This window comes from Dreissena polymorpha, chromosome 2 (assembly GCF_020536995.1).
Source record: "Dreissena polymorpha isolate Duluth1 chromosome 2, UMN_Dpol_1.0, whole genome shotgun sequence".
Classification (NCBI taxonomy): Eukaryota; Metazoa; Mollusca; class Bivalvia; order Myida; family Dreissenidae; genus Dreissena; species Dreissena polymorpha.
In genome coordinates this window covers 45,379,216-45,406,756 of record NC_068356.1, presented here as the reverse complement: position 1 = coordinate 45,406,756, position 27,541 = coordinate 45,379,216, and the positions used below count along the sequence as shown (strand labels likewise).

Genomic DNA, 27,541 nt, shown 5'->3' with positions numbered 1-27,541 from the left:
AATTTAAATGCCCACAATTTTTTTTAACCACCCAATTTTCATACCAACAAAAATTAACAGTTTCACATTATTTCAAATCTAGCTGTAAAATTCTAAAACATAAAAGTGATTGCTGACAATACACAACACTCAACTAACCATGTCAAAAAACTACAACTGCAAACAAGAAACAAATACAATTGGAATAAAATTGGAAACATTTCCTTTTTGTTAGAGCACTTAAACTTAGCTTAGAAATAACAAGAGATGTGTTTGTCAGAAACACAGTGCCCCCTCCTGCGCCACTTTGATTTTTTTTTTATCATTTGGCATGTTCATTACTTACCTCCCTTTAAAGCTTATAACTTCCCTAGGATTGTTTTTTTTTTTTACTTTTGACCTTGAATAATGACCTTGACCTTTCACCACTCAAAATGTGCAGATTCATGAGAAACACATGCATGCCAGATACACTGCAACGCTGATATATCGTGGTTGGTGGGGTCGAAAGATTGCGAGCTCGGTATATCCGGCGCGCGATATAACTCGAGAAATGTCTAACTTAATTAAATTGCGGTTAATTTGTTAAATTTCCCCAATGTTTTCATTTTATATACAGCGCTGCTACATATTTGTATAGTAATAATTGCAAACCAATTCTACAATAAACATTTTCATAACTACATACGAATCTGTATTTATCATAAAAACCAAAATGTAAATTATATTTTTTATTTTCATGTACGATTGCTCACAAATAAGCTGAAAAGAATAATTCTTACCGTAAAAAACGTATAAAATTTAATTGTGCATAGATTTTAATTTACCCTCATAAATAGTCATAATGAAGGAACTAAAACAGCGTAACGGTAACGAAACAGCGTGTTTGAATTATATTTTTTCAAGAGGAAATATCAATGCCTTATAATTCGAGAGATACCGCGGTACTTTAGATGAAATTTACAACGAAATTTTTAATGGAAATTAAAATATCTCAATGTTGTACCTGCTACGAAATTTTTATTACAAATAAATACACCCACGCCAATTTTCGTGTGCTTTTTATCACGACAAAGAAATTCATGACCAGTACCGAAATTTAACGATGTATATACCAGTAAACTGCCATTATTACCTTTGCAATGACACTAATTGGTTATTTCTTAAGTGTTAAAAACAACCCCAGACGTGTGTAAACAATTTATTGTCACTAATCGACTGTTTTTCACGCTTCATTGCGTGCCATAGTAAGCCGCGAAATATAGGGTGTTAATACTGGCTAGAACCGGTTTTTGCTTAAGTTCTCAGATTAAAACATGTAATTTAGTGATCATGCTTGTCGAATTTTTGGGAGCCATAGCCAAAGCGCTATATATTGGACAGCGCCATATACCGATCTGCGATATATCGGCGTTGCAGTGAATCAAGTTGCTATCTACAATATTCCAACAAAAAAAAGGTTAAAAGTTTTGGGACAGAATGACAGACAGGTCAAAAACAATACGCCCCCGATCATTTGATCCCGGGGCATAAAAATCTACCATCCATTTTCTTAATGTGTACTACCATTTTTGTTCTTGAGCATTTTCTATAAAAGTTTCAACGTACCATAAATAGGGCTGTGTTTTTGGGAAACTGGGATTCATGCATGCCAGTAAAATGTTGTCCCTGATCCTGTGCAGTCATGCATGCCAGTAAAATGTTGTCCCTGATCCTGTGCAGTCATGCATGCCAGTAAAATGTTGTCCCTGATGTGCAGTCTGCAGGATAATCAAAGACAACATTTTCTGCTTTTTATGGTATTTTTTGTTGAAAGGAAGTCACTTCTAAGCATAAATCAAGTCTAAGCTGAAAGAGTCAATTAGCCTGTGCAGAGTTCGAAGTCAAATCTAGGAAGGCACTTTACGCTCGTGCATTAAGCCTAGTTTTCCCTGAGGGAGACTCAATATGTTCCGGTGCCTACCTGCAAGGCGTTGTACACGTGGTTGGTGGCCTGCATGCCAGGGTACATGACCCCCAGCTGTGAGTTCCCTACCTGCAAGGCGTTGTACACGTGGTTGGTGGCTTGCATGCCACGGTACATGACCCACAGCTGTGAGTTCCCTACCTGCAAGGCGTTGTACAGGTGGTTGGTGGCCTGCATGCCACAATACATGACCCCCAGCTGTGAGTTCCCTACCTGCAAGGCGTTGTACACGTGGTTGGTGGCCTGCATGCCACGGTACATGACCCCCAGCTGTGAGTTCCCTACCTGCAAGGCGTTGTACACGTGGTTGGTGGCCTGCATGCCACGGTACATGACCCCCAGCTGTGAGTCATCTGGCTGAGGCTGGTACAAGGAGACCATGTCCAGGAACTGGGTAACGTTGCCGCTCATGCTACACAGCTCTTCCAGGAACCAGTCACCATCGCGCGAGGTCAGGTCCATCAGGCGGTCACCCGCACCTGCGGGAGTAGGGAGGGTAGAGTAAAGATGAACATGTTTTAGTTTCTTCTTAGAAACAAGGGCTATTTGTAAAACATGCATGCCCCCCATATGGGCTGTCAGTTGTAGTGGCAGCCATTGTGTGAATACGTTTTTTGTCACTGTGACGTTGACCTTTTACCTAGTGACCTGAAAATCAAAAGGGGTCATCTGCCAGTCATGATCAATGTACCTATGAAGTTTCATGATCCTAGGCCTAATTATTCTTGAGTTACCATCCGGAAACCATTTTACTGTTTCGAGTCACTGTGAGCTTGACCTTTGACCTAGTGACCTGAAAATTAATAGGGGTCATCTGCCAGTCATGATCAATGTACCTATGAAGTTTCATGACCCCAGGCCAAGCGTTCTTGAGTTATCATCTGGAAACCATCTGAAGGACGGACCGACCGACCGACGGACCGACCTACATGTGCAAAACAATATACCCCCTCTTCTTCGAAGGGTGGCATAAAAATTAAGTCACGGTGGAAGTGTTGTCCCTATTAAGCCTGTATGGACTGTACGGCTAACCTGGGATGACAATTTAACCATATGCACATGCCTGTTTTCCCATCTGACAGTCATGGGCACCTGCTGGGATGGGAGTAAGGTAGAGATGTTCATATTAAGTTGTTTGCTTGATTTGTTTTGTTTAGATTTTTTACTGTTTTCAGAAAGTTTACTGTGTGTTTGGTTAGATTTTCATCGTTTTCAACTGCATTTCAGTCATATAACAGGGGTCAGTTATTTGGCTCACAGTTTTCCTGGGTAATCTGATTTACACGAACTATAGCACATACTTAAGCAAAAAACTAACAACTGACCCCACATTGGGCTACAAACTCCTAACGTTTGAAAAAACTGAGTTTGCCGTCTCTGGTTTACCTTTTCCCACTCAGAAGCAAAGAGAAAATAGCTATATGCAACCAGAATCAAACCAGAACAGCCTGCAAATAACTCTCAGTCTGTTCTGGTTTGATGCTGTTTTATGCTTATCAGTACCTTATTGTTGGAAATGAAGCATATAACCATTTACCACTCAGAGACGCATATAGACGCCTTTGTTGTTCCTTTTGAAAATCAAATGAAATTGTGAGACCTTTTTTTTTTTACTAGATTCAAGTTTTAAAGCCTCCATTTTCAAACCCGAGTGACTTATGAGCAGCAAACAGCATCAAACCTGAACAGGCTGCGAGTTACTTGCAGGCTGTTCTGGTTTTATGCTGTTTGCCTATAGACATTTTCACTTTGCTTCTGAACGGAAAAGGGTTAACCGCCTGAATGTTGATGAAGTTTCCGTACCTGTTGCTGCGGCCTCCATCTGCAGATTGCGTTTGTTGAGGGTACACAGGACTGTGAGGACCACCGCAGAAAGGCTCTTCACTCCAGCGTCACCGCACTCTGAAACATACACACAACTTGCAGGGTATGCAGGCTGGGTTAGGTGTCATAACATTATTGCAGGTGCTAAAGTTTAATAAAGATCTATACTATTATGTTGGTTTGTAGCTATGATCTGTATATTTGTGTATGGGCCTGTAATTCACGGTTTAAGATGAAAGAATGAGAATCAGAATATAATTTATAAGAGAGTGGCAATAATTCAAAAGTGAAGATTACACAATTCTGATGAGATATGACTGAATATAAACCCTAGTGACTATTCACTAATATGAGTAACATCATGCAAAAAACGGTCTTATGGCATATGTGGCCAGCGTAGAATAAGAACGCCTGTCTAATCACACAATCTATGCTGTCAGCTATAAAGTACCAACAGATTTTGTGGTCTCATTATGGGACAGGGTACCTCCTGACTAGACAGCATGGATGTGCAGGATGAACTGGAGCTACTCTGGCTGCATATGGCTTAAGACCTATTTTTGCATGATATGACTCAAACTCTTTTGTAGCTTTCTGAAAATAAACAAGAGATGTGTTTGTCAGAAACACAATACCCCATCAAGTTGTTATCTTCAATATTGCAAAAGTTATTGCAAAAGTTTAACCAAGGTTAAAGTTTTCCACAGAATGACAGACAGACAGACAGACAGGCCAAAAATAATATACCCCAGATCATTCGATCCGGGGGCATAAAAACACAGAGTGAGTCCAAAGGTATACCAACTGAGCAACTTGAGTACATAAAATTGTCAGCCTTTTTTCAAGAAAGTTTTGATCCATTTTTCTATGAGCACTTTTTCCTCCAAAAAGCAAAAGTAATTTCATAGAAAACCATTGTAACACAGCACCAAAGCTCACCTTGAATGAAGATATCAATGGCTGAGCGGCACTCTTTCACGTTCATCTCCAGCATTCGAATGTCGGCCTTCTCCTGTCTACGTCTATCTAGCAGCTGTCATGCAACAACAATGTAATATGTTACACGACCAACACAATCGTAAGGTCTATTCAAACATGTCAGCCACGCTCTAAAAAAACAGGGTTTTACGCATGTGCGTAAATTGGCATCCCAGATTAACCCGAGAAGAGGACAATTACAACGAGTGAGGCATGGAATAGGTGAGATAACCCTGGGTTATGGTTAGGTAAGGGTTAGGGGTTAGGTTACGGTTAAGGTATGGGTTAAGGCTAACCCTAACCCTAACCTTAACCCATACCCTAACCCTCTAACCCCCCCATGCGCATTACAATACCATGCCTCCCTCATTGTCGTTGTCCGCTTCCCGATTAACCCGTGCAGTCTGCACAGGCTAATCACAGATAACACTTTCCCTTTTATGGAATATTTTGTTTAAAGGAAGTCTCTTCTTAAAAGAATGAAGTTGAGGTGAATTGCTAATCTGGAACTTAAGACATTAAGCACCTGCATTTAGCCTCCTTTTTCCAGAGCTAGTTTATTTTCATTCACATTACAGCAGTCACTTAAACTAATACAACTTTCTGAGCAAGCTAAGTGTGAGTATAGTACACATTTATGTCATTAGCTGACAACTGCTCTACAACAGCAAGGGCGAGGGACTTGTCACAGGCTTGAATTGTACAAGTGCACCGCTTTGTCACCAATGTTTTTAGAAAAAATATCACAGGAAAGTGTGGATCACTAGAGGACGAACAGAGTCATTGCACATATAGACTTAATTTTAATGACATATTTTAAGAGCCAATTTAATTGGTTAAAGGAAGCATGGATTTGCAGCAACTTACTGACTCAGAGAGTGACTCCAATATACCCCAATTTCTGCTGGGGAACATCTATACCTTGACCAATTCCCAAAGAAGATATATGGCCTGTATAAGGAGTGATCTCATAGGCCTGGGACTATCCTTGATCTTAAAGGGAGGATTACCAGGTGTTTTTTCACCATCTTGGGAATGGTGCCTGGTCCCTTTGGATTGGGAAAAATCACATTGTACCGACTAAAATTTGATAAGAAATGGTTTTGGTTTTCAAAAAAATATAATTAAATTGAGAATAAAAGGGATTTTCATATTATTTTTAATTAAGTTTAACTTATAGAGCTAAAGGGGAAATTAACTACTCTGTAAGTCCAATATAGCGCTGTCAATGGGGTCCAAGCCGGGAAACAGCGTTAAAAACGGATCCGCTTTATAAATTTGGTGCTCATTTATTGCAGGGGGTTATAAAAACAGTTTAAGTATAACCTATATATAGATCTATAATATAGATCCCGTGTATTGCCATGCTGTGTTGTCATCCGCAAATACATGCATATAAACAGAATCTAACAATAACAGTATACATACCGCTTTTCTAATGTGCGCATTTATCCCATAATCCAATATAATTGCAACATCACTTACAAAAAAATAATCTTGAACATTTATGACGAGAAATATGTTTATGAATTTCATACACACATCCATATGCCTTCGCCATTTTTCAGAAAAAGAGTACAGTGCATTTTGGGACAGAGCTTTCATTGGACGAGCAAATTTAAATTTAGATTGAATTGCAATACGATACATGTACAAAGAAAAATATTATTGCGTCATACGCGTCATGTAAAAAACGTGCTTCCAGGGGACTTTCTGATAACGGGCAAAAATTAAAGTGAATCTCTGTTAACAAGTATACTGCGTTAGCATGTAAATAAATCGTCAGGATCATTTAATTTATTTTTCTAACACGTACTGAAACATTAAACATACACAAAGATCGTTTCATTTATCAAACATGTATAGCATATTATAAACGATAACACAGCCATAGTTTATACAATGAACCACTCTGATAGGGGATACATGTAATAAACACTGACTCGCGAGTTTTTCACACCTTTACTGACATTACACAACAGATTAACACCAACCTCTAATCGATTAAACGGACGGATAAAGAAATGGGTAGGGGCGTGGGGTATTGTTTGGGTGGAATCCATTGTGGTATTCAGGTGGTGTTGTTTTGTCAAAGTAATAATAAAATGTGAACATAAATAAAGAAGTTATGGCAATTTAAGCAAAATTTTCAATTATCTAAGTGTAAAAGGGGCCATAATTATGTAAAAATGCTTGATACAGTGGTCTGCTCTTGTTTATAGGTTGGGGTCATGTTGGTTAACAAGTATGCAAAATATAAAAGCAATATGTCAAAGGAGATAGGAAATATTTGGGGTAGTATGCAAACTTTAACATAGATTTATCAATAATATGCATATTCTACGTGGAAAAGGGGCCATAATTATAACAAAATGCTTGATCGAGTTGTCTGCTCTTGTTTATAGGTTGGAGTCATGCTGGTAAATAAGTATGCAAAATATGAAAGCAATATATTACGGGACAATGAAAATAATTGGGATAGTACGAAAACTTTAACATTTGCACGCTAACAGCACGGCACGGAACGGAACGCCGACGCTGGGGTGGGTAGGATAGCTCCACTATATATATTTCATATAGTCGAGCTAAACACGGGATCCAAGCACCCCTGCGTTATATTGGATTCGGCGTTATAACGGAGAGCGTTATATTGGAGTTACAGTGTAATTTTGAAGATTTTTTCTTAATTTAATTTTTAACATCATATTATACTTATTTCCATTGAAAACCGGTCCCTATACCTGCACCAAATTTGAACAAAAACCCCCACTGAGTACATATTCTGGCATTGCTTTCAAGAGATCAAGCATACTATCAACGAGCCTTAATATGGGAAATGGGCTTAATTCATGTGCCTAAAGTCGTCCCAGATTAGCCTATGCAGTCGGCATCAGGGACAACACTTTCTGCCTTTATAGAATTTTTTGTTCAAAGGAATAATACAGTTTAGGCTGAAAGTGTGGTCAATTATTAGCCTGTGTGGACTGCACAGGCTAATCTGGGACAACACTTTATGCATATGAATTAAGCTGAGCACAGCTCATATTAATTTTTTTCTGAGGCACTCGTGCACCCAGAGTCAATATAAAACCCCTTCAGCCATGGTCTTACTTTAAGCAGCCTGGTGTTGGTATCCTGTATGATGGTCTGCAGTCGCAAGTCTGTGGCACGCACCACCTGCACCCGCGCTGGGGTCATCCTGCTGTCCCCGAATGTGTCACCACACTGACGGATGATATCCTCACACCTGTAGTGGAGGTAAATAAGGAAAGATACTATAGGGCCTCGTTCTGGGAAAAATGGGCTTAATGCATGTGCATCAAGTGCTGACCCAGATAAGAATGTGCTGTACACACAGGCTTATCAGGGACAACACTTTCCGCCCCTAATGAACAATTCCATAAAAGCGGAAAGGGTTGTCCCTACATCTGCACAGGCTAATTCAGGATGACTGTTCCCACATAAATTAAGCCCAGTTTTCCCAGAATAAGCCTTTATAGCTAATTACTCTGGATAAAGAATGGGTAATTAAGCTAAAATTGGTGGCAGACACACAAAAAACAGTTGATATCTCTTATGCACAAAGATTGTTCAGTAGTGAAAGTTTAAAGGAAAAACAATCAAGATGTTCAAGAGAAATTAATTCCACAAAATTTGAAGCACATATTTTATGCTAAATAGGTGATAATTTTGTGAGCTGGTACAGAGTGTCTCAAAGTAAGTCACAATTACATATTTTGGTATTTTCCTTAAAAAAAATCAATCTGGTTCTTTTTACACATTCTAGATTTTGCATTTATATTTCTAAGATAGCAAATTTACCAAGTATTTAAAAAGAAGGCTGTTCTAAATGTAGGTTTCCAGAAACCGATCTTAGACTAAATGACTTAAACCTGAGTTTGAAAAAGAATATGTAAATGTTTCTATAGCTGGGATTTGAAGTGGTTTGTGATCTGACCAACATTTCAGTGATCGGCTGAGTGAAAACTCACAGCTCATCTTGTGAGCTGAAAAATCCAGAATGTCCATGATAATGGGCCCTTACTTTGATTCTGAGAAGTCCACCACTAGTTCTCGTAGCCAGTTCAGGTAGTGGCTGGTGCGTGTGTTGTCCGGAAAGCTCTGTCCAAACTGGGACACAATGGTGCCGTACCTATGGAGCACGTCAATCATCAGCCGCAGGTTGTCCCGCTGCACAGTCAGGTTGGCCGTCAGCTCAGACTCCACCAGCTCACACTGCAGACCATAATACAGCTTGTATCTATTCCAGATGCGTTCTGGATAAACTGGTCTTAATGTATGTGCATAAAGTGGCATCCCAGATAAGCCTGTTCAGTCAGGCTAATCAGGAACCACACTTTCCTTATATGGATTTGTTCATTTTAAAAAGTATCTACATGAAAATACAGTTTAGGTGGACAGTGTTGTCACTGATAAGCCTGTGCAGACTCCATAGGCTTATCTGTGATGATACTTAATGCAAATGCATAAAGCCCATTTTCCATCTATCAGTGGAGTTATTGCCCCCCCCCCCCCCCCCCCCGCCCCCTTCCTCCAAGTTTATCCCCAAATTCAGTTCTCACACTCAATTTTTTATCATATTTTAAAGCTAGAGCTTCTTTTGACCGGCCTATTAAAGCTACCTGGTAATGTTAGTGTTTCTATAGTTTCTACAGATATAGACCATTTGATGACCTACATAACAGCCATAATTTGTACTTCAATAATTTTGTTCATGAGAGATCTACACCCAGTGAAACAAATAAGCACACGTTTGCACAGCCTGCACTAGCACTTTTTTGGATTCTCCGTATCATATAGGGGGATGGGCTTGAAACTTTTTATTGTTAAATAGGACCATTAAAATGTTTCCTGATCATAAGATGAACACAGTGATAAGGAGAGCAGTGATGAAGGTAAGAGGACCTGGTGTAAAACCAATAATAACTGATGCATTGCCTTGTTGTCACTTGTCACTGGATGAAATAAGAATGACCACTGGTCCGCTGTTGATCAAACTCATTAATCAACCAGTCAGATACTGTTTATCACTGCCATGTTTTTCCCCACGAACAACAATGTCCTAGTGACAAATAGGAATCGTATATAAGTCAATGGATTGATAAATTGCTAGATGCCTCGTCACTTCAGTACATTTTTAAAATTTATAGCCTCGGAAATTTCAAATTAGTGATCAGCATGTTTATCTCTTTTTTAATTCTTGTTTTTATTTTACAGTATATGAACCATGTGCCAAAATGGGTCTTATGCCATATGCGGCCGTCAATGCTCCAGACCAGCTTGCCAAATCGCACAGTTTGGTCAGCAGCTATGCTGTCCCCTATTAAGACACACAACGTTTTGTTGCTCACAGAAACAGAGAGGGTAGCTCTTTACCAGACTGCGCTTATCCATTGAAACTTTGATATGGGCAGCATCATGCCAAAATGGGTAATATGCCATATGCAACCACATTAGCTCAAGACAGGCCTTAAGTTCTACAATCTTTGAAAGGGATACAAGAGACTGAAGACGATCATTAAAACTGCTAGAATCTTGCTCATAATAACTATCTATTTTGTTCTAAATTTGCTGGAGCTCTTCACGTGGGAACTATACCCAAAACTGTATGAAGCCTACCTGCTGTATGAAAGACCCCTGTGCCTACCTGCTGTATGACAGACCCCTGTGCCTAACTGCTGTATGGCAGACCCCTGTGCCTACCTGCTGTATGACAGACCCCTGTGCCTACCTGCTGTATGACAGACCCCTGTGCCTACCTGCTGTATAACAGACCCCTGTGTCTACCTGCTGTGACAGACCCCTGTGCCTACCTGCTGTATAACAGACCCCTGTGCCTACCTGCTGTTTGACAGACCCCTGTGCCTACCTGCTGTATGACAGATCCCTGTGCCTACCTGCTGTATGACAGACCCCTGTGCCTACCTGCTGTATGACAGACCCCTGTGCCTACCTGTTGTTTGACAGACCCCTGTGCCTACCTGCTACAGATCCCTGTGCCTACCTGCTGTATGACAGACCCCTGTGCCTACCTGCTGTTTGACAGACCCCTGTGCCTACCTGCTGTATGACAGACCCCTGTGCCTAACTGCTGTATGACAGACCCTGTGCCTAACTGCTGTATGACAGACCCCTGTGCCTACCCGCTGTTTGACAGACCCCTGTGCCTACCTGCTGTATAACAGACCCCTGTGCCTAACTGCTGTATGACAGACCCCTGTGCCTAACTGCTGTATGAAAGACCCCTGTGCCTAACTGCTGTTTGACAGACCCCTGTGTCTACCTGCTGTATGACAGACCCATGTGCCCAACTGCTGTATAACAGACCCCTTTGCCTACCTGCTGTATAACAGACCCCTGTGCCTACCTGCTTTATGACAGACCCCTGTGCCTACCTGCTGTATGACAGACCCCTGTGCCTAACTGCTGTATGACAGACCCCTGTGCCTACCTGCTGTATGACAGACCCCTGTGCCTACCTGCTGTATGACAGACCTCTGAGACTACCTGCTGTATGACAGACCCCTGTGCCTACCTGCTGTATGACAGACCCCTGTGCCTACCTGCTGTATGACAGACCCCTGTGCCTACCTGCTGTATGACAGACCCCTGTGCCTACCTGCTGTATGACAAACCTCTGTGCCTACCTGCTGTATGACAGACCCCTGTGCCTACCTGCTGTATGACAGACCCCTGTCCAGCACTCTGCAGGAAGTCCTTGGCTGTGTTGAAGCTGGGAGTGCCCAGGTTGAGGGAGGCAGCTATGTCCACACACATCTGCTGGAAGGCTGCACCTACCACCTTGGTCATCACATGCTGAAATGTACAGTAGAGATCATGGAAATAGAGATGTGTGTGATCAGTGCAACAGGGACATCAAATGTGTGAGTGTGTGTGTGATCATGGCAATTGTTAATGTATTTATGTATTTATGTGTCTAGACAAAGTAAACAACAAAGTTACATATGTGAGCACAGACATGCATAAACGTGATCGTTGAATCAGGAAATTGTATGTGTGTAAGCATAGAATTAGGGAAATGACATGTATGATTATGGAAAAAATGTACAAGTGCTACCCTTTGAAATGGGTGATCATGGCAACAAGGAAAGCAGTCCTGAACATATAAATGCACATGAACAAATATTATTGCATAAACTCTATCTATAATGCCCTCTGGCGGGGTGCAGAAACTTGGCAAAAGGAGGGCTTGAACGGGAGAAATGGTGTATTAACAAGGCGATTCACGTGCCGCTCAAGCGCTGTTATGTGTTTTTCATATCCATAATCTGGTCCACGCGCAGTTACTTCCCTTCTCCAGCCTTCAACGAATTTCCAAGCATAAATGGGGAACTGAATAAGCACCAGTTTCCTCATGCATGCAGGGATGATGATTATTTCAATCCACTTTTCAAATTATACCTTCTGCACTCTCTTGACAACAGCTTTATTTTATTGGCAACGTCAATGAAGTCGAGGTTATTTACTCAACACTTTCAAAAGACTATGCTGTAAATGTAAGTGTTTATGTACCTACAACTTGCTGTAAATTCCAAAATAATTTCTCATTTCTTACTTTGCGCGGCTGCATTTCAACTTTGCATTAATCCACTGTTTAAACACATTTTAAATCGAAAACTGCCTCGTCATTTCGGATGATGACGGAGTGAGGCATATAATCAAATTATTTTGTCGATGTCGAATGAACAAAACATATTTTTTTCAATGTTATTTTAATCTATTTTGGTATGTGTGATTTGTTTATGAAATAATAGCGAAAATACACATTTTCTCGGACACGCTCATCTGCGGGCGCTGTCAAAATCTTTCCTGCCCCTGTGCTGCGCACTCGGGCTGGAACGGATTTTTCGAGTGCCCGCAGATGATCATGCCCTCGAAAACGTGTATAATCCCTATATTGAATCATGTTCAAACATACCATCTGATTTGGGACAACATTTGAGCATATACAGGCCTGTTAGAGCGTACCTTGTGCATGTTATGCCAGCTGAGACACTCTCCTATCTTCTCCTGTATGAGGGCGTTCACACTGTCACGGTTCCTCTTGATCACCTCATACTCTCCATACCTACATAGGTGTAATAGATAAACATCACAATATGGCACCTTTAATATTAAAACTACATCAACCACTTTCTTAACGCTATATGAAAGTATAGTCACATTTGAGACCTTGTCATCAACAAATTGCCAACAAAAGGAAATCTCTATGACATATTTTCTAAACACATAATTAAATATAGCTCACATGGCTCTGGGCAAGGGTAAAACAAACTACAGTAATTGGTAAATAAATACAGAAGCTCTTTGTAAAACACTATGATCCCCCTCCACAACCCTCTCTAAGAGGATTACTGTAATTGTCTTTAAACGTAAACAACTTCTCATTCAGGGGAAAAAACAGCTACAAGTACAAGTTTCAGACCATTTAAGTGACAAAACTTTGCAATTCCTGAATTAATATTGTTAATTATTACTCTTCATCATGAATTGGGCTGACAAGAGCAGGAACTAGAAACCAATGGGTTGTACCAACTGACACAATACACCGAACTTTTTCAGAGTGAATGAAAATATAGAACTTTAGTGTTGAATACAGACAAGTTTTAAGAAGTGATATTAAGAAAACTAAAAGAAAAGAGTCGTACTGAGTTGTTCAGAATTGTGTGTCTTGCAAATCAACTTATCTGTATTTAACACTTACACCCTATATATTTATTCCATCATTTTTTTTGAAAAATTGAGGTCTTTATCCTGGCCATGCTAAAAAAGCTGGACTCACATTATGGAGGTTAATGCGACAAAATGACGAAGGATGGGAACAAAGACAGAATCATTCCCACCTCCTGGCTAGTGACAGAAGTGGACTGGCAAGGTTAGCCTGTGCTTACCTCCTAGCTAGAGACAGAAGCGGGCTGGCAGGGTTAGCTTGTGCCTCCTGTATGAGCTGTCTCAGTTCCTGTAGATGTTGCTCCTCCACCATTAGCTGGGTGTACTCTGCTATCCGGGCCGCCCGGTTGTCCAGGTGACCCTGAGCCCGGGGCAACACGGCCAGCAGCTCATCTCTAAAGGACAGGTCCAGTTTAAGTGGAAAGTGTCGACCCTGATTAGCCTGTGTGGACACCACAGGCTTATCTGGGATGATACTTCACAATCTTGAATTAAACCTTGTTTTTCTATAGTAAGGCTAATATGATGTAAATCTGAACAAATCACTCATTTTTTGGATGAGTTCTTGGAATCTGGAATGGCCAGACACATAGTCACTCTTAAGTATTATAGATTGTTCGGACACAAGCATGTCTACAAAAAACATACTAAATGCACTGACAAATAAAATCAATTTTGGAAACATTTTGATCTCAAACTGTAAATGTTGGAATTGTTATACAAACAGACATTCTCTTCAGACAGATTTCAATTAATAAATCAGAATCTTATGTTTTGTCACGGCTAACAATAAACATAAATGTCATAATTTGTTCAGGACATTGTCACAGATTAAACATTGAACAATTCCCTACAACATGCAACCAGCAAGTTCTACCCTGTACCTGTTTTGAAGCCAGTTGACCCTCATCTCTGCGACTCTAATGGAGAACATGCTGGCAGTGATCTCTCTCTCCATGTCCACCCGGCCCTGTCTGCTGTCCCCTCCACCCCCTCCCATTCCTCCGCCCCCATAGAACGCCCCTGTGTACCCCCCCTCGTTGCCCGTCGTCCAGTCGACCAGGGGGTCATATACGAAGGCCTCAAGAAGGGTGAGAAGGGTCTCCCTGCCTTTCCTCAGTGTCTTCATCACATGCTCACTCGCTAGGCGGAATGTACCCTAATTGAGGAAAGTAGGTCATCTTATATTATTCCTATGTAAAAACTTGCAACTACTGGTGATGCAAACCCTATATGTTCATATTAAGTAAATCTAAAAAACTTTAATTAAGTGCCCATGCAAGCATTTTATTTTATTTTGGATAATAATATTTGCTTACTGCTACATTCTTTATTTACTTTTGTTGTGTATGAAATTCAAATATTCACAGAAACAAGAGAAATGTGGACCTCTATTCCTGTGACTCCCAGCGCAGACTCCACGTTCTGCGTCAGTCTGAAGGGCACTCTTTCAGGCACGCGCAGGCTCTTGCCCTTCTCAAAGCAGACATTGTAGTCGATGTGGACCACCTGCAAACAGGCAGACACCATGTGTCAGGGAGAGAAATACAGTGAGCCCCACAGGCTAATCAGGGACATTTCGGATAAGCCTGTGTGGACTGCACAGGCTAATCTGGGATGATAAAAAATAACAAGTCAATTTTGAGTTTAATCAACATAATCATTTTTAACCTTAAATGTTCCTACTGCACGCAAAGCAGATTTTTTAAGTTTAAAAAACTCCTAAGGCAAAATATTTTGGGTCATCAAACTTTTCTTTGCAAGGTTTCAAACTGTTTGTGTCTAATTTATATGATTTAAGCTGGATCATTACCTAGAATGATGAATGAATTGTTTGTTTGTGTATGATACTATGTATCTGATGATAGGTCTGTATTTGATAGTACCTAAAAAAATCCTCAAAATAGGACATTATAAAGCAAAGTATTGAAGACTTCACATATTTTTTGACACATGGGGCTTTTTGGTCAGTCTAAGATTATTCTTTATTCTTAAGTCTAAGAATGGGTTGGTAACTACGGGTGCTGGTTGTCTCACCTCGCCAGTAGACAGATCCACCAGCACGTTGTCAAGATGTCTGTCTCCAAGCCCAATGATGTAGCCGATCATGGACATGACCGCGGTGGAGCGTGCGAATGTCTGGGTCACGTACCACCACTCATTGGGGCCAGTACTGGTACACCAGAGCTCCCTAGAGAGGAGGTCACGGGGCGTCTCTGCCATCAGATCCTGTAGAACCTTGCACTGCACGCTGAGGGGCCAGTCCTTACGACTCTCTAGGTCCTTGATACCCTGTCACAGAACATTAGTAGCATTATGTTGGTGCTGGCTAAAGATGTCAAGCACTCAAAGTTGCATAGACATTGCATGTAATAGGTTATTAAATGAGCGTCTTTATGAGAAAACTGGGCTTCGTGCATATGCAAAAATTGCCATCCCAGATGAGCATGTGTAGCAAGGGACGGCACTTTCCACTTTTATCAAACTTTATTGTTTAAAGGGAGCCTCATCTAAACAAACATTCAGTGTGAGCAGAAAGTTTCGTCCCTGATAAGTCTGTGCATACTGATAAGCCTGTGCATACTGATAAGCCTGTGCATACTGATAAGCCTGTGCATACTGATAAGCCTGTGCATACTGATAAGCCTGTGCATACTGATAAGCCTGTGCATACTGATAAGACTGTGCATACTGATAAGCCTGTGCATACTGATAAGTCTGTGCATACTGATAAGTCTGTGCATACTGATAAGTCTGTGCATACTGATAAGCCTGTGCATACTGATAAGCCTGTGCATACTGATAAGCCTGTGCATACTGATAAGCCTGTACATACTGATAAGTCTGTGCAAACTGATAAGCCTGTACATACTGATAAGACTGTGCATACTGATAAGCCTGTGCATACTGATAAGCCTGTGCATACTGATAAGCCTGTGCATACTGATAAGCCTGTGCATACTGATATATCTGTGCATACTGATAAGACTGTGCATACTGATAAGCCTGTGCATACTGATATATCTGTGCATACTGATAAGCCTGTGCATACTGATAAGACTGTGCATACTGATATATATGTGCATACTGATAAGTCTGTGCATACTGATAAGCCTGTGCATACTGATATATCTGTGCATACTGATAAGCCTGTGCATACTGATAAGACTGTGCATACTGATAAGTCTGTGTATACTGATAAGCCTGGGCATACTGATAAGACTGTGCATACTGATAAGCCTGTGCATACTGATAAGACTGTGCATACTGATAAGCCTGTGCATACTGATAAGTCTGTGCATACTGATAAGACTGTGCATACTGATAAGCCTGTACATACTGATAAGTCTGTGCATACTGATAAGCCTGTGCATACTGATAAGCCTGTGCATACTGATAAGCCTGTGCATACTGATAAGCCTGTGCAAACTGATAAGCCTGTACATACTGATAAGACTGTGCAAACTGATAAGCCTGTACATACTGATAAGACTGTGCATACTGATAAGCCTGTGCATACTGATAAGACTGTGCATACTGATAAGACTGTGCATACTGATAAGCCTGTGCATACTGATAAGTCTGTGCATACTGATAAGACTGTGCATACTGATAAGCCTGTGCATACTGATATATCTGTGCATACTGATAAGCCTGTGCATACTGATAAGACTGTGCATACTGATAAGCCTGTGCATACTGATAAGTCTGTGCATACTGATAAGACTGTGCATACTGATAAGCCTGTACATACTGATAAGTCTGTGCATACTGATAAGCCTGTGCATACTGATAAGTCTGTGCATACTGATAAGCCTGTGCATACTGATAAGTCTGTGCAAACTGATAAGCCTGTACATACTGATAAGACTGTGCATACTGATAAGCCTGTGCATACTGATAAGACTGTGCATACTGATAAGACTGTGTATACTGATAAGTCTGTGTATACTGATAAGCCTGGGCATACTGATAAGACTGTGCATACTGATAAGACTGTGCATACTGATAAGCCTGTGTATACTGATAAGCCTGTGCATACTGATAAGCCTGGGCATACTAATAAGCCTGTGCATACTGATAAGCCTGTGCATACTGATAAGCCTGTGCATACTGATAAGCCTGTGTATACTGATAAGCCTGTGCATACTGATAAGTCTGTGCATACTGATAAGTCTGTGCATACTGATAAGCCTGTGCATACTGATAAGCCTGTGCATACTGATATACTTTTAAGGCTTCATTTCCAACCATTTGATACTGATGAGCAGCAAACAGCATACAAACATAAACAGTCTGCGAGTTGCTCATTTCTTCTTCTGCTTCTGAGCAGGAAGGAGTTAATAAGTTATTATGTATCATGCTATGATTACATGTCGCTTTAAAGGGCATAACCACATGTCAAAAGACTACAGAAAAAAACATCAACTTTAGTTTTCCCCGTTTTAGCACTTATTTTCTGCATATGTCTACATGTTCAATTAATTATATTTTTCTCTCAATAATTCACAATAATGTCTATGCACAATTTTTATCTCTCTTTTTTCATAATTAATTTTAAAGCCACTTTAGCCAAAACAGAAACTTGTTCTTATTACAAAATTTCAAATGCATGCCATTTCACAAACACTAATTTTTCAGACTCTGAACGCTGATGCGTTATTACAACTCAAATGTACCTTTTCTTTAAGTAGAGGTGTCAGCTTATTATAGTAGACCTCGCTAGGACGTGGAATATTGGGCTGCTGCTGATTGGCAGATGCTCCCCCTGCAGTCTGCTGCTGATTGGTTGCCCCTGCAGCCTGCTGCTTCATCATCTGAATCAACGCCTCTCGCTGCTGCCAGCGCTTGTACAGGGCAAACATGGCGGTCACACCGTCCACCCACTGTATGAGGCCTGACCTCGGCCCCAGGGGGGTCACTGAGTAGTGGCGGGCGCGGTACAACTCATGGCTACCCCTGGAATGAACAGGTAAAAAATAAGCCTTGCTCTGGCAAACCGAGCCTAATGCATGTGCGTAGTGTCGTCCTAGATTAGTCTGTGAAGTCTACACAGGCTAATATGGGATGTCACTTTAAGCCTAGACTGGATTTCCCTTGTAGAAGAGACTTTAAAACGAAAAACTCCAAACAAGACTGCACAGACTGTTCTGGGGGCGACACTTTACTCACATACAATGAGTCCAGTTTTCTGGGGCGACACTTTACTCACATGCCATGATTCCAGTTTTCCCACAGACTGTTCTGGGGCGACACTTTACTCACATGCAATGAGTTCAGTTTTCCCACAACGCTGCTATAAAAGTGGAGTGAATCATCATAAAATCCTAATTGAACACTGCTAGTTTAAATCTTTGGTTGTATTGTTTAGTAGTAATATTCAATTTCAATCTTTGTTTGAGCAATTAATGGTTTAAACTCTTATAAGATTTTATTTGAAGTTTTTACCTCAGTTTTTCTTTATACAAATAAGATTGAACTCAATAGAATATTACATGATATCGCCGTTTGGTACTCATTATGTTTAAATGAAGCTAATAAAAGTAAATGCTCCCTAGAAATGAAAATTAAAGGCATATTGCACCTCCTCAATGTAATGATGGTCTAACTTCTTTAATATATGTAAGATAATTACCAAATCTAGCCATTTACAGTAAATGACAATTGATGTAATTCTGAATACAAATGACATCAAAGTCACCCATACTTATCGGCAGCTGCAAACATGTTGTTGACGATGTTCAAGAACTGCATGATCCTCTCATCCAGGTGGAGATCCTCCAGACCCTTGAACAGGTACGGGTACCTAGAACACAGAGTAGGTACAATCATGCAATGAACACAGAGAAGGTACTGTCATGGAGTGTAGGTACAGGTTCCGGTACCTTGAACACAGATCAGATAATAAAAACAAATTTTTAAAATAAAATTCATTTTAATTATTAAATACTTACCTGTTATCGTATGCTTATACTTTCCAAGGGGAAATAACTCATCCGGAATTTTAACTGGGAATCCGCCACCTCAATACCGTAATACAGGCCAGGTTAAACATAGTGCAATGCAACCTAGCCAAAAATCGGTAACCAACCCTCAATATTCTTTCAATATATATACAAAAATATTAATCGAATAGCGGGGTGGGAGGTGGGACTTACCGATAACAGGTAAGTATTTAATAATTAAAATGAATTTTATTTTAAAAATTTGTTTTAATGTCATAAATACTGACCTGTTATCGTATGCTGATTTTGCAGCTGCGGTGGGAAGGTTCGTATATATTTTCCCAACACAGTAGAACCCATAAACAGGGTTATCAGCTAATGATATCAAGTAATCTTCGTTAAAACGGTATTAATTATGACTTCTCGGACAGAGTAATATGTCTATGACGTAAAGAAGACACTAACACAACAAGCCCAAATGTATACAAATTGTATTGTTGGCACTTCAGAAAACGAAGATAAAAAGATGACAAGGTGGTCGGATTCCTCCAGTAAACAGCTTAGAGCACGTCAAAAAGTGGGGTGTGATTAATATATGCCCACAAAACAGACAGAGCTCTTAATTCATGCGGTCAGATCCTAAAAAGGAATGAATCCTTAGATAGGATAAGATTAACTTTCCTTAGTCGAGGTCTAACCCCGAGAAATAGAAGCCGCAGACACATCTCCCCCCCCTTTTTGGGGGAAATGAAGAGTGTCTTTGAGAACCTCGAATGGACTTCTGACTAACACTGCTGAGATAGAACTTCAAAGCCCTGATTGCCCAAAGAAGTTTATCCTCATCTTCATGACTACCAGTTTAAGAAAACTTGGAAACTTGAAGGTAGAAGCCATATAGAGGACTTGATATTAAGCAAGGAATCCTGGCTGACACAACAAAGTGAAAACGACAATAGATCCAACTCGAATTGGTCGTATTCAACAGAAAAAGCATGAATTTCACTTCTCCGTATGGTAAAAGCCATAATAAGAAGGAAAACCGTCTTAAAATTATATTGGAACTGTTAATAAGCCTGATGAAAAAGGTTCATAGGGAGCTCATTAAGCATCCCAACATGTTACACAAGTCAAAACTGCTTAAGAAGGTAAAGGAACGAAAAACATAGTGTTGACGTTCCATAGTTTGGATCAGTTCCAAAATAGGTAAGACAGCACAGAGTTGCTATGACTTACACAAAACAAGGTATACGAAAGCATAATCTCTATCCTTTGATGAAGAAAAGAACAAATTTCTTATCATCAAGAAAAAGATGAGAAAAACCTCTATGTATCTAGCAGAGTGATTAAGGTAATAACTATGCTCTCAATTACCCAGTAAAAAAAAATGAATTTCCATAGAACCTTTATACAGTTCTGATGGAATTATACTTGCACAAGTAACAAGGATTGAAACTCTAACAGAAAAACGTTCTTCTGTAGAGATAACTAAAAGTTATTAATGGCCAGACATGAAGTGGCACATGTTTGGATCAGTAAAAATATGTCTCAGTGAGATATGATATTTGACCTGTGAAGAAGTTTCCTGAAAATAATTGTACAGGAGACTTAAAAGGTCGTAGAACCATAATCCCATGGTTCATTAAGTATATTTCATGAAATTATGGCAAAAACTCAGTTATTGCAAAAACTCACCAAGAAGGCAAGATATTCCAGTTTATGTCAATGGACGAATGTATAACAATCGCACACACTGCTGGATCGATTTCTGTGAACTGCATTGTTGACGTTGTTCAGCATACCGGTATACACTGCGATATACGATCGCATAACGCTAATAACTAGCGTTTGATGATAAACAACATTCTTTGATATACTATGTACATGCAACTCGTCTGCAACTTCACTGCCGCGCATGCGCAATTACATTATTGAACCCAACGGAAAAATAATTCGAAAGAAAGAACTGCAGGACAAAAACGTCCAACAGGGCGTTGAGACGAACTGGTATGAGAAAGACGATAGAGAAAATTTGTTGTTCTTGCAAAGAACGAATAAGTTCCTGATTTCCAGTTACAAGGAGTGATAATATGATCACCTCCGTGTCTGTAAGTAAACCACGACCGATGTGTGATAGTTGAAACCATCACAAAGGAATCGTGAAAATGTGTTGTAAATGAAAAACAGCTAAAAAGAATTTTCGCTTTTCAAGATGTAGATGTGCTGGTGATATTCGTTAGGATACCACATAATTGAGAAAATCAAGATACGTTGTTCTATGTGATCGTCCATAACCTTATCTGCTCACATCTGTATAAGATGTAAGGAAGGTTGTGGTAGAATAAACTATATTCTTGCCAAGATAATCTTCTAGTCTAGACACCACTGAATAGTGGTAAATAATGACAAAAAGATGGAAATCTGTGTCATTAAATAATCCCGAGATTAATATAATTATCTTAAAAATAAAGCTGAAACGGACGTAAGAAAAGACGTCTCAGCAGAAGAACCATTTGTCAAGGATGGGTGGGCAAAGAAACCACGGCAAGCCGAACTTTCCCACTCCAAACACACTTGAAAATTGGTAGAATAGGACAGTGTTTAACACTTTATAAGTTTATGACCTATCTACAGAATATAGCCTCTTCTTGAACCAATAACAGGCGCCTTTAAAATCCTGGATAATACAGATCGCGAAGTCATCGATTTGCGAAGTACGGAAATATGATTGATAGTGGTACCTCCGGAATCGGAGGTGTGATGGCAGAAAAAGGTGAAAACCCTAGGGGTAACCTTAAGCGGGTCCACGCTTGCCGGTAGAATGCATGGAAGTCTTAAATTCTGACTTGATTAATCCATTTACTTCAAGACTTCTAACCGGGACGAATTCCGAAAGGAATACGACCAGTTATAGGAAGACGGCCTGTTATGGCCAGAAGTGTAATAGAAGAATAACTTTAAGATGAGGTCCCTCCAGATCCTAGGATCTAAGATCTGAGTTCAATAGGTCCTAAGCCATCTACAAGACTGTAGCCGCTATGCGGTCAATCTGATAGGCAATCCTATGTATCAGAACTCTTGTTGATTCCAGTAGCTTGAAAATATGCACTGCCGTAGGAGCAATAGAAAAGCAGAAGTCGATACAAATGTCGTCTTGCTAATCCTGCTAGCGTCATTAATGTGTCCCAACTGTTCCGTGACACTGACTGCAAAGTCTGTAGCCGACAGGTAAAGGCGGTTAAAACAATTCATCCTTCGGGTCTCGAACATAAATTAATAGAGGTCAACTAGTAATGTTCGACCTCAATGCTAGTCTCCGAGCCCACTTCAGCCGATCTATCTGCAAGACCAGTAGTCTGCATGTAGCCGGTTGAGATAGAAGTACAAATAACAGATATAGCATAATTTGATAACCGTCGCCAGTAGAACATCAGTATTGAAAAACACAAAAAGTCATGTAGATTGTTGAATCCATAAAATATAGTATTCAATACAATCATAGCCAGGGGTATACAACTATGTAATGTAGACGATACCCGTGATACTAAAAATTGACCGATGAAAACACAGCGGAATACCGGTAATTGGTAAGTGGTGACCGAACCGGACCGGTCAATGACCGGTAACTGTAGCCCGGTGAACGGACCAGTCATAATATGACCGGTGACGTTACCAGTTAAAGACCGAAAAATGGTGGAATCCATATGGTCTGTTATCAATGTCAAGCACTGCTCGGAAAAGAAGATCATGCCAAAAAAATCCAATCCGATGGCGATGAGACATCACTTATTCTGACCGGTGATCAGTGATCGGTGATATGACCGATGAATGGTGACCGATGTCCGGTGATCGGGACCGGTATAATATAACTGCGTCAGAATGGAAATATCTGGTGCAGAAGAATGACCATCCACGAAGTCATCTGATAATGTTAACCGGAAAACAACGGTAGATTATCAGTATTAATAGGCATAAGTGTCCTTGTAGTCGTAGTGGAGAAAAGAACAGCTTATCCCGAAGCCTGAATGTTAAACGAACTAGTGTTCGTATACAACTACGGCTCGGTGACTGCAACATGTGTGGATGCCATAAGAAGAACCATCACACGTGGAATGGAGACATGATATTCCTAAAGGAATAAAATGGAGAACGTCGATATGACCAGTAGGTTCATTAACGCCTACGTGAGAAGTGGCGACATCCATATAACTTTGATGCCGAAATATTGTTCGGCTACGCTGGAAATATTGTCTTCTACAATATTGTCTCCGTGAGCATTGACATGATCGCTTACGAGCGTATCAACGCCGAGAACTGCTCAATGAAGGAGAGGTATGTTCGATAACTATCCAGTGGTGCTCAATGCAGTCCGCTGATGTCTACGTGAAGGTTGACGACGTCCTCGTTTTCTGCGATGTCGAGATCTGGATCGGCCGAGATGTGGATCGGCTGCGATGAGACCGAGATCTTCTAGAATAACGTCTCCGTGAGTGACGACGTGATCGCTTAAAGAGCCGCGACGATGAGAACTGCTCGACGAAGAAGAGCGTGTCCGATGTCTAATCCTTGATGAAGACGATGTATTCAACGAAGAATAGGAGAATAATTCAATGAAGAAGACCGAGTTCTTCTTCTTGACCGGTGACTGGTGTTATCGGTGGCAGGCCTAACTGATGACTGTTGACCGGTGACCGGAGCGGTGATCAATGACCGGACCGGACCGTTGACATGACCGGACCGGTGACATGACCGGACCGGTGACATGACCGGTGACCGGACCGGACCGGTGACATGACCGGTGACATGACCGGTGACATGACCGGTGACCGGACCGGTGATCAATGACCGGACCGGTGACCGGACCGGTGACATGACCGGTGACCGGTGACATGACCGGTGACCGGTGACATGACCGGTGACCGGACCGGTGACATGACCGGTGACCGGACCGGTGATCAATGACCGGACCGGTGACCGGACCGGACCGGTGACATGACCGGTGACCGGACCGGACCGGTGACCGGACCGGTGATCAATGACCGGACCGGACCGGTGACATGACCGGTGACCGGACCGGCCGGCCGGTCAGACGTCGATCAATGGTCCGCGATCAACGTCCCCGGAGACGTACCGGTCATATCATGACCAGTGTTGTCACCGGATAATGACCGTATGGCGGATGCCAAATGGTCCGGCATTGGTCGATGTCCTTGACCAATGCCATCGGGCAAAGACCGGCTGACGGGTGTCGCCATATGGTCTGATGTTGACCGACTGTCTAAGAGACTTAGCATAGTATGGTCGCGATCGTGCCCGATACCCGGTGACTGATACTGCAACTATCATCCATGATCTGCGAAGTCACCGGGTATTTATCCACTCTTGTTTCTGCGACCATCATGTAGTCGAATATATGAAAAACAAGAGCAAAGCATATTCAACCATAAACTGGTCACAGACCAGATTATCATACGGCACATAAAATCATTATTTGACCATAATGAAAATTATAATAATACTGCCGTAGATCATAAATTAAACAAAAGTTTAATTCAAAACAGATGAAAAAAAAAATGACGATCAATTAGATTGTCATACGGAACGTTAAAATCATTATTGCACACAATGGCAAATGATAAACAATCTGTCAATAGAAGAACACGCTTTGCACGATCTCGTAACACATTAGAAGAACATGCTTTGCACGTTCTAGCAATGTATTAGAAGAGCACGTTTTGCACGTGGTCGTTCGCGCCTGAAAACACCCAGCATGGTAGAAATAAACCATTGTTCGATAAAAACAAGCATGGCTTACCTTTTACAAATGAAACAAAATCCATTAAATCTACACAAATTAATCCGAATGAGAAATAAAAAGATAAATAACACAATTTATCTATTCAAAACCCCAATCAACCAAGTGAAAAACAATATTTTAATTCAGAGCCGTAAAAGACACGTATACACCTGGTTGATCCGGAAAGAATATTGAGGGTTGGTTACCGATTTTTGGCTAGGTTGCATTGCACTATGTTTAACCTGGCCTGTATTACGGTATTGAGGTGGCGGATTCCCAGTTAAAATTCCGGATGAGTTATTTCCCTTTGGAAAGTATAAGCATACGATAACAGGTCAGTATTTATGACATTAAAATTAAATAAGGGCAAGGCAGACATTTAGATCTCCAGTACACAAAGCAGCAATTAAGATTGTCTGTACTCTTTAACAGATACAGGTATCTGAATTATCTATTTTGCAATGGCATTTCCTAACCACAAAGATCCATTTAACACACAGCAGGCATCTGTCTATGCTCCAACCCATTGAAACAGAAACAGGTACCTGGACCATAGAGCGGTAAATAACTAAATGTATTACAGAGCTGGAAGTTCAAATATCTAAACACTTGACAAGGTAGACACTTGACATAGAACACAGAGCTGTAAACTATGTGTGTGGAACATAACAGGGGGCAATTAGATCCCTTACCAACAGGAGGCATTTTCACCCTTGAACACAAACATGCAGATATAAGCACATGGAAGACATAGTAGCATTAAGTTTAAAGTGGTTCTAACAGTTGATAACAACTGGTTTTAAGTGCCTTAAACAGAAAAAGCGTGTCAATAAATATATTTTTTTAAAGCAATTCACAAGCACCAACCTCTTGCCATCGGACCCTTTAAACACGAGTTTCTTGGGCTTGGTCTTGGTGGGTAGGATCTGGACTGCGCTGGAGACTGACTCGATGGTGACTATCTGTCCGGCGGCCCCTAGGCCCGGCATGGCGATCACGGTGTTACGCAGCGCGTGCAGCTTTGGGCTTATCTCCTCCATCTTGAGAATGAGGCTGACACGCTTCTGGGCCCTCTGCTGGAGGCTCACGTGGATCTTCATGGAGCAGGGAGTTCAAGAAAAATTATATATACAGCAGTATGGGAAAACCAGGCTTAATGCATGGGCGTAAAGTGTTGTCCAAGATATGCCAGTGCAGTCAGCACAGGCTAATAAGGGACAACACTTTCCACCTTAATTGGAATTTTGCTAATAAGAGATTTCCTTTAAAGGAAAAATTTATAGCAAAACTGTCTTCTAAAAATGTTCTGGATGTGAAACACATAGGATTTCCTTCATCTGTCAAATCTAATTAAAAATTTAAAGCTTATGGTGTATGTCTTACAAAGACTTATCAGAGCACACATGCAGAATACTGAAATTAAAGTACCATCCTAGTTGTAGAAATTACAAAGACACACTAATGCACACAAGAATGAGATTGATATTACAGTACCATCGGGGGTAGATTCAGACCTGTTTGAAAGGGTGCCAGCTGGCCCGGGGGTGGCTGGGGTTTGGTGGGTTCTTCAGTTTGTTAAGAGCGTTCGCGATCAACTGTCCATACGCCTCCTGGAACCAAACCTCGTGGGGTGTGGCAGGGGGCTGACTGGTGATCTCACTCACACGCTCCATCATGAACACAGTCTTAAACAGAGGGAGAACACACTCCATCATAAACACAGTCTATAACAGGGGGAGAACAATGTCCAAACAATGCAACACTGCTGACGGAACCAGGCTCAGAATAATTACGCCTTAATTCATTTAATTTGGGATATTGTTTTATTTGTATTACCCTGATTTTAGTTCTTCAAAAATAAATATGAAAGAAAAAATCCTTTTTTGCGTTGTACAGTTCAACGCGAGAAACACAAACATACTAACAACAATTTTTAATCTGTAACTAGTAGGTCAATCTATCGTAAAGTTGCAATTCAAATGTTATGAGGCTTTGCTTCGCATTGTCAATTGAAGTTGTCTACCGCCTGAAATGGATTAATAAGACTGAAAAATAAAAAGATATCAAAAAGATTACAGTAATAGCAAAGAATATAAAGAAATCTGGATAAACAGGGTTTAATACATGTGAATAAAGTGTTGTCCCAGATTAGCCAGTGCAGTCCGCACAGGCTCATCAGAGACTGCACTTTCCGCATCAACTGAATTTTCGCTAAGAAGAGACTTCCTTTCAAATTCAATTGTCCCAAATTAGCCTGTGAAGGCTAATGAAGGGTGGGATGACACTATAAGCACATGAATTAAGCCCTGTTTTCCCTGAACGCCGCTCAAAGTAAGTTAGATG

The 27,541-nt window shown here is 40.9% G+C and overlaps 1 protein-coding gene across 3 annotated transcripts in view; it reads right to left on the bottom strand.

Moving 5' to 3' along the window:
- Window positions 1-27,541, bottom strand: part of LOC127866890 (serine/threonine-protein kinase SMG1-like) — a 156,080-nt gene that overhangs the window by 40,018 nt on the left and 88,521 nt on the right. For all 3 annotated transcript variants that reach the window (XR_008043150.1, XR_008043151.1, XM_052407729.1), the window contains exons 39-53: window positions 26,713-26,883; window positions 26,066-26,292; window positions 19,167-19,265; window positions 18,139-18,418; window positions 15,497-15,751; window positions 14,849-14,968; window positions 14,344-14,618; window positions 13,681-13,854; window positions 12,758-12,857; window positions 11,444-11,584; window positions 8,793-8,983; window positions 7,859-7,994; window positions 4,709-4,802; window positions 3,749-3,847; window positions 2,231-2,424 (exon numbers count right to left, since the gene is read on the bottom strand). Coding sequence is in view for 1 of the 3 variants with exons in the window: in XM_052407729.1 (XP_052263689.1) it covers window positions 2,231-2,424; window positions 3,749-3,847; window positions 4,709-4,802; window positions 7,859-7,994; window positions 8,793-8,983; window positions 11,444-11,584; window positions 12,758-12,857; window positions 13,681-13,854; window positions 14,344-14,618; window positions 14,849-14,968; window positions 15,497-15,751; window positions 18,139-18,418; window positions 19,167-19,265; window positions 26,066-26,292; window positions 26,713-26,883 (2,556 nt within the window). In the remaining 2 variants the exon portion in view is untranslated. The remainder of the gene's footprint in view (window positions 1-2,230; window positions 2,425-3,748; window positions 3,848-4,708; window positions 4,803-7,858; window positions 7,995-8,792; window positions 8,984-11,443; window positions 11,585-12,757; window positions 12,858-13,680; window positions 13,855-14,343; window positions 14,619-14,848; window positions 14,969-15,496; window positions 15,752-18,138; window positions 18,419-19,166; window positions 19,266-26,065; window positions 26,293-26,712; window positions 26,884-27,541) is intronic.